The sequence below is a fragment of the Balaenoptera musculus genome, chromosome 9 (assembly GCF_009873245.2).
Source record: "Balaenoptera musculus isolate JJ_BM4_2016_0621 chromosome 9, mBalMus1.pri.v3, whole genome shotgun sequence".
NCBI lineage: Eukaryota > Metazoa > Chordata > Mammalia > Artiodactyla > Balaenopteridae > Balaenoptera > Balaenoptera musculus.
The window spans coordinates 45,126,351-45,134,214 of record NC_045793.1 but is presented as its reverse complement, the minus strand read 5'-3'; the positions used below and the strand labels follow the sequence as shown (position 1 = coordinate 45,134,214).

The 7,864-nt window shown below is 34.4% G+C and overlaps 1 protein-coding gene across 8 annotated transcripts in view; it reads right to left on the bottom strand.

The window, feature by feature from the left end:
• Nucleotides 1-240: 240 nt before the first annotated feature.
• The window catches only part of NT5C3A (5'-nucleotidase, cytosolic IIIA), a 41,095-nt gene continuing 33,471 nt past the window's right edge, over nucleotides 241-7,864 (bottom strand). For 7 of the 8 annotated variants that reach the window (XM_036863972.1, XM_036863973.1, XM_036863979.1 and 4 more), the window contains 6 exons: nucleotides 6,988-7,034; nucleotides 5,717-5,802; nucleotides 4,156-4,245; nucleotides 2,829-2,991; nucleotides 2,025-2,225; nucleotides 388-1,101 (listed from right to left, as the gene is read on the bottom strand). In XM_036863972.1, the coding sequence (XP_036719867.1) occupies nucleotides 1,000-1,101; nucleotides 2,025-2,225; nucleotides 2,829-2,991; nucleotides 4,156-4,245; nucleotides 5,717-5,802; nucleotides 6,988-7,034 (689 nt within the window). In that variant the 3' untranslated portion in view covers nucleotides 388-999. Of the gene's footprint in view, nucleotides 1,102-2,024; nucleotides 2,226-2,828; nucleotides 2,992-4,155; nucleotides 4,246-5,716; nucleotides 5,803-6,987; nucleotides 7,035-7,864 lie in introns of all 8 variants that reach the window. The other variant, XM_036863976.1, reaches the window with a different exon arrangement.

The window sequence follows — 7,864 nt, the reverse complement described above, 5'->3', positions numbered from 1 at the left end:
GTAAACCATTATGGGGCAACCAAAACTCAGAATGGGAAGTCAGACTGCATAGAGGAATGGCAGTTCCTAACCCTGAAGTACTCTGTTTTAGTCATCATGAGACCCAGCTACATTTTGTTTTCTGCCTATGGCTATTTCTGAAACGCTTAGACTTTCAATATAGTACCTTCTTTTACTAATATTTTCAATGGGGGAAAACAATTTTCCTAGGCCCCAGTATTTTCTGAAGGACAGATTAAATTTTCTCTGCAAAAATCTTTTTATTTTTATAGTGTGTAAATCTGAAAATAATCTAAATAGCCACTATGACAAGGACATTAGGATTCATACATCACACACAAAAACATGGCAGGTTCTGTTGAATGAATAATAATAGTCTTGACAGAATTAAAAAGGCTTTTCATTTCATTTTTATCATCAGTGCTTCAATATAGAACATTCTGTAATGATTAGTGGCATGTAGATACCAATAGATTTTTTTTCAAACATCAAGTGCCAATGTTTTTTGGTAAATATCGATTTTCACCAAACAAAATAACCAAACATAACACAATTTTAGGAGATGGTTAATCCATCAGCATAATTCACCCAAATTATAAAAATGACAACACTTAAAATCATGCACATTATTTCACCATTTCATAAAACTTTTTAAACGTCTACAAACTTTCCCAATGTAAAAAGACTTCTCAAAAATGTCATAATAACATTAAGCTACAAAATTCACTATGGAAATGTAGGGAGTTATTCTTCAAATTTTTGCTCTAAGTTTTTTTTTAATCTGTTAAAAAATATAGTGAGGAGTGTGTTGAGAGAGATGGAGAAAAAGGAGCTTCCACTTGATGGATTCAATAAATCTGAAAATACTTCAGCAGTATAGAGGAAAAACTTCAAGATCAAGAATATATTATAAATAAAATCTTTTAACAAGATGAACAGATGAGCAGCTCTTGCATCAATTGCACCCACAGGTGAGAGGTCTTCTTGAAGAATGCTTGTTTATAGAATCTTCTGTAAGATAGAGTTGGCTACATCCAATGATTCATCTTTTACTAGAACAATATCATAAGAGTCCATGTACTTTTCTAAAAGCTCATCCACCTAATCAACAACCAAAAAAATCACAAAAATTAAATTAATATGCAGGGGGGAGAAGTAAATAATCTCAGTATAAATCTCACTGCTATGTTAAATCTTTTGGGTAAAATGTTGTAAATTAATTTGCTTTCATAAAACCTTTGAAATGAAGAAATACTTTCAAAATTTTAAAACTCATTGACATAGGAAGTTTCCCATATGGTGGCTTTTCTTCTGAAATGATTTCTCTCTAGCCCAGTGGTTCTCAACTGGGGAGATAGTGCCCAAGGAACATTTGGCCATGTCTAGAGACATTTTTGATTCTCAACTAGGGAATGATACGGGCTTCTAGTGGGGAGAGGCCAGAGGCGCCTCATTTAGAATGTACACTCTCCCTCCCCGCCAATACCTATAGCATGCATATGTGCATACCAACTCCCTTAATCATCACCAAAGTAAAGGGATAAAGAGAAATCAAAATGTCTCTAAAATAACTGGGGCTTCCCTGGTGATGCAGTGGTTAAGAATCTGCCTGCCAACGCAGGGGACACGGTTTTGGGCCCTGGTCTGGGAGGATCCCACATGCTGCGGAGCAACTAGGTCCGTGCGCCATAACTACTGAGCCTGCAAGCCACAACTACTGAGCCCACGTGCCACGGCTGCTGAAGTCCGCGCGCCTGGAGCCTGTGCTCCACAACAAGAGAAGCCACCGCAATGAGAGGCCCGTGCACTGCAATGGGGAGTGGCTCCTGCTCGCCAAACTAGAGGGCCCGTGCGCAGCAACGAGGGCCCAGCACAGCCAAAAATAAATAAATTAAATAAATAAATTAAAAAAAAAAGTCTCTAAAATAACTACTTTCTCAGGCACCTTTGGTAACAATTGTCTATAAAGTTTCATCCTAATTTTTTTTTTTCTAAAGAAAATTAAATGACATCTATATACTTACTCTATCATTTAGATATCCAATTTTCAGAATGTGTTCAACATTGGCTACTCCATCTGCCATTTTTAAGTCCCCTTGGGAGTCTCCCAGCAGAATTATGTTGCTATTGTTTTTTAGTTGATTGAAATATTCCGTATTCTTCAAGGATCCATCATCTTTGTTAAACACATGAATTAGTTCTCCTTTAAATCCTCTGAGCAGCCCCTGTTAAAAATATTAAATCCTCTGAAACATATGTTTCTGCAAGTTCGACTTGTTTGTATTTTACATTCATGATAGGTAAGAAGGGCTCTGAGAAGTTAATGACTTCCTACAGACCACTTTAAATGCATTGAAAACCATTGAAAAACCACTGAAAACCACTGAAAGCACAATGCTTTGAAAACCCAATTTTTACTTTTCATTTGTTTCCCAACCAAAAGGTCTCATTTTATGTATATCATAATATATTGTCTTTCTTAGAACTCATTCAAATAACGTCAGTTCTAATTCACTTTTTTTCCCTATCTATGGATATTAAGTGTTCAGAATTGCTGCATTAAATTACTTTAAAAGAAGTTTTACTAATTTTATTATTAGTCTGCAGCTTCAGAAACAGAAGAAGGGTATATTATTATTTTTTGGTATATTATTTTTAAAACATGGATATAGACATAACCCTGGGAGAGATGATGATTTCCAGAGCAGGCCTATCAACTTGGCCTAATTTAATGAATAGACATTAAATAATAAATTAAAATGCATTTACACGATTAAAATATTTTCTGATACTAAAATTAATCATGAAGAATGATTTGCTATCCTTACATTGTCATCAAAATCCATGAAGTTGGACACTACTTTGACATTTGGATAATAAACACCAGCTTGACGGATAACCTCCTCTAGTATATCACCGATACCAGCTGAGAATATGAACACAGGAATACTGTATTGTTGCAGCTTATCAAAGAAATTCTCATATCCGTCCCTGTAAGATGGAGGTAAGAAGTGAGTGTTAAAGAGCAAGGTATATCTCCTTTTCACCTAGAAGTTATAAAAGCTAAATATTTCTACTTGATTCTATGGCTCATTTATATTCTCATTTCAAAATACTGCCCAAGAGGGCTGTTACTGTTGTCTATGACACTACTGCAAGTTTTTCAAACTGGTTAGCTTTTTATCCCCTTTCAAATAAATTCTAACAGTACAAATTAGATGATTTTAGACTTGCACTGAATCTGGATATAAACCTACCATTCAGAATGTATATCATTTTACAGCAAATAATTGAAGCACACCTTGAAAAACCCACAAAAGGTGAGCTGGAAGACCTCCTGCTTGTCATCTTGCTCATCTACTCCTTATTGTAAGAAAAGCAGAGTGGTGTATTCTCTTTACATCTGGCATCTCTCTTACCTAAGATCTGGCAGCCGTAGGTAATGTCTTGATCTTAAAATCAAAACTCATTTTACTCTTAATGGACTATAGGGTAAGCTGCCTACAAAGGAATGAAATACTTACTAGCTGTCCTCACACTCTTTCTGACAATTTAATGCTTTGCTCCTTAGAAGCAGATCACCTTAAAATGTAGCATCATCAAAAAAAAAAAAAAAAAGAGAAAAAAGAAATAGCATCATCATATTCACCTAATGAGTTGAAAAATTTAAAAGGTGGTAAACAGTACTGAAAATAAGCTTAAAAATGTTTATATATTATAATTCGTATATTACAAATATTTTTATTATCTGCTAAAACATATTCGCCTTTCCTAGAGATAGTAGTTTTCAAGGGGAGTTTGAGAATTCAGAAGGCAGATCATGTAACAGAAACAGACTCATGAGCTTAAAATCCTTTTCAAGTTGATTTATAAACATTCCTTTCATATTTCATGTCTTTCAAAAGTATTTTGCTAAAATATTTCAAAATGGTCTTGGTTTCATAAATTTTTAAGTTAGTCTTGAAATTATCTGATATGTCATTCTACGTTCGTTATCTCACCACTGTTTTATGATAGGTGGCATATTTTGGATATGTTTTTATATGTGATATTTTATAGATTATTTTAATAAAAAACCACACTTGAATACATATATAACAACAGTTCAAGTCTGTAGACAATTAACAACAACAAAAAAACACCCGAGAAACTTACTTGAGCATAATGTCAGATTCTTCCACAATTTCTTTAAGTTTGGCTTTTGGTAAAGCCTGTTCAACAAGCAAACCATGTGATTTAGTATACCTGGAAAGTATAAAGAGAATATCAATTACCAAAGAAAAAGAGAATATCAATTAAAGCAAATTAAGACTATTATCTTTATTAAAAAGCATTCTTCAGTATGAGAAAATGAGTATTTCATTCATCATAATTTTGAATTTAAATTTTAGAGATTTAAATTCATCACTAATGAATGTATACCCCATGTGTCTCAAAATGTGATATGCACGTTCTTACTGTATTTCCCAGTTCTCAAAGTCTGGTTTAATTTAAATGTGTTAATAAGATAATGAAAGGATACAAGGTGTAACTCTTTCCTCAGTCTACAGATAACACTGAATTGAAGCTAGGGAGGCACAATCATTTCTCTGATTGCAGGGAGAATTAGAGCTAAGCCATTTTTCCCCACCTGTTTGTGGTCTGAATTTTCATGAAGAGCTGAAGTACTGAAGATGTTGCCTAGTGAGCCAGAGAAAATTCTTGCTATGGAAATTTTTATATATAGGTGCTTTGTAATTACATAAAACCACCTATAATTATAGCATCTCAGTATAATAGGCCTTTAGAACCTCTCTAGCTGATATCTAAAAATCCACCTATAATGTTCCTAAGTGGCCCTCCTCTCTGAGTCAGCTCCCATCATGTTAGTGAGCTCATTCTCCCAGGGAAGTTTATACCATTGCTAGAAAATTCTAATTGCTGGACAGTCCTTTCTTTCATCATGTTGAAATCAGTTGGCTTAAGCCTTCCAAGTCTAGTTCTGTTTCGAGAGGCACGTAGAGTAAGTCTAATCCTCTTTTCAGTGTTTCATACCATAAACACTAATTAAGTGTGCAACGTATTCAGGTTAGGTAATGGGATAATGAAAACCAGTAACATCATTCCTAGTCTTCTGAGACTAAAACCACAAGTTGTTGCTTCTCAAATCAAAGCATCCTCTCTATTCCTTGAAATCTTCCTCAAATGGGATGGCTCCAATTCCTGTGGTTATCTTAGTGGACTCCTTTGACACAGACTAAGTTTGTCAACATTTCTCTTAATAGCATTCTCCCAGGACTCAACACAATGCTTTCACTGTGGTCTGCTTGGAATGCTGCATTTTGATTAATGTGACCAACATCAGAGGATCATTTCTCAGTAACTATGTCACCTGCTGGCTCCAACTAAATTCAGAGTCAACTTAAATCCTAATTCTTTCTCTTTATACATTCAGCCACATCTGTCCATATACTTAAAAAAATTTTTTTCTTCTTTTTAATTTAAGGCTTGAGTGCAGGATTTAAATTTATTCCCACTGATCTTCATATTAACAAAACAAATTCTAGACTGTTGCAGTGATTAGAGAATTAGAGTTCATTTTGTCATATTTAATCACTGCTCTAACTCACTGGATAATCTATGAATCTATTTATATACAGTGCAGGGGAAAACCATTAGTTGTAACTATAATGTTATTTTATATTTTTAACCCTCCCATCACCCAATACACACTTACCACTCTACTATATAAGGGTACTTCTCTTCTACAGTAAGAACAGGATCAATTTCAATAGCATAATATTTTTCCTTTAGTTGCAGTAACTAGAAATAAGTGAATAACAATCGTTAAGACTACAGAGTTGTCATTAAGCTGCTTAGTTTTACAGAAAGCAAAACAATGTAAGCAAGTGTTTTCCACAAACTGCTTTATATGGTAATGATTAGATCATGCCTAGCTAATGCATAGATCCACTGAAGACATCTTTGTTGAGCTTAGTTTACATGTAACTAAATACACCTGCAAAAAGTTACCTTGCTTTTTCGGGGGCTTCCCTGGTGGCGCAGTGGTTAAGAATCTGCCTGCCAATGCAGGGGACACAGGTTCGAGCCCTGGTCTGGGAAGATCCCACATATCGCAGAGCAATAAGCCCGTGTGCCACAACTACTGAGCCTGTGCGCCACAACTACTGAGCCTGCGTGCCACAGCTACTGAAGTCCGTGTGCCTGAAGCCACTGCAATGAGAAGCCCGCGCACCGCAACAAAGAGTAGCCCCCGCAACTAGAGAAAGCCCAAGTGCAGCAGCTAAGACTCAACATAGCCAAAAATAAATAAATAAAATAAATAAACTAAAAAAAAAAGTTACCTTGCTTTTTTAAAGTACTTTCAGGTCAGTAATTCAGTGAAACCAGTAATCAAATTATCACTACCAAAAAACTCTTGTTCTCCTATGAAAGTATTCAATTTGATTCATATTTGGAGTCTTATTTGTTAAAATAGACACAGATAGACACTTACTCAAGGAAGTAGAGAACTGAGCCAGTTTCCTGATCAATTTAAGGGGATAAAATACATAAAACCACAGCACGTTTTTTTGGCTGCAAGGCTTGTGGGATCTTAGTTCCCCGACCAGAGATCAAACCTGTGCCCCCTGCATTGGAAGCTCGGAATCCCAACCACTGGACGGCCAGGGAATTCCCGTCACAGTATTTTTGTTTTAATTCTCCAGTTAATATAAGGACACCAGAATATTTTGGTAATCTATTAAAAGTTTCTCATGTAAGTTTTGTTGTTATTGTTAAAAAGTAACTGTTAATTTTTTCATTAAAATAAGTTGGGAGCATATAGTCCATACAATAAACGTAAGATCTATTGAGTGTTTACTATGCGCCAGATATGGCTATAAGCACTTTGCAACCATTCTTGTTTGTATGAATGAACCTGAAAAAACTCTCAGCAAAAAGGGTAATGAAGTCTTTGAGTAACTCTGGATTATAGTTAGTGTTTACCTTTTCTCGACATTCATCTGTAATTAGCTTACAGTTGTCAATGACATCTAAAGAAAGAAAGCAAACTAGGCATTAAAAAAAATACTCTGAACTATATTCAATATCCTGGGATAAACCATAATGGAAAATAATATAAAAAGAATGTATATATATATGTATAACTGAGTCACTTTGCTGTACAACAGAATTAACTCAACACTGTAAATCAACTATACTTCAATTAAAAAATAAATTTAAAAAAAAGAAAAGAAATACTCTGATGCTACTAGTACTATAAATAACTTATTACTTTTAACTTAAATGCCAACTCAAGTAGCATGGTCATTACAACTTTTGGTGTTAGTGCTGTAATTCACATGGCATTCCTAGAGAATCTAATGGTTTTAAAATCTAAACCTTGGATCTAAAGCTTTTTTCCTACATTTGGGATTACTTGATTAGAAATTCTCCAGAGAGGAATTACTGGGCCAAAGGGTACAATTTTTAGTAGTTTTTAAAAATAAATTATCAATATTTCTCAAATTACACATGTTCCAACAGTTAGTGAGAGGGCTTATATCAGGTTGAAGAGTATTATTTTAAAAACTCACTGCCAAGTTTGGAAAACAAAAAAGGTATATTATCCTAGCAACAGACTTTAACTGGATATTTATTTAGTAACTCACTCTTTTACTTAGTTTATCAATGATACAAAAATTTAGTAACATTCCTAGAAAACACAAAGCATTTGATAAATCTGTTTCTTTAGGCTAATTCAAAGTTTAAATTCATTTAAATATTTCCTGAATAATAAATAGACCACATTTGGAGAGAAAAATTTCAGAAGTCTTCATTCCTCTTGCAACCAAAACCATACAGGAAAATAGCCATTTATGTA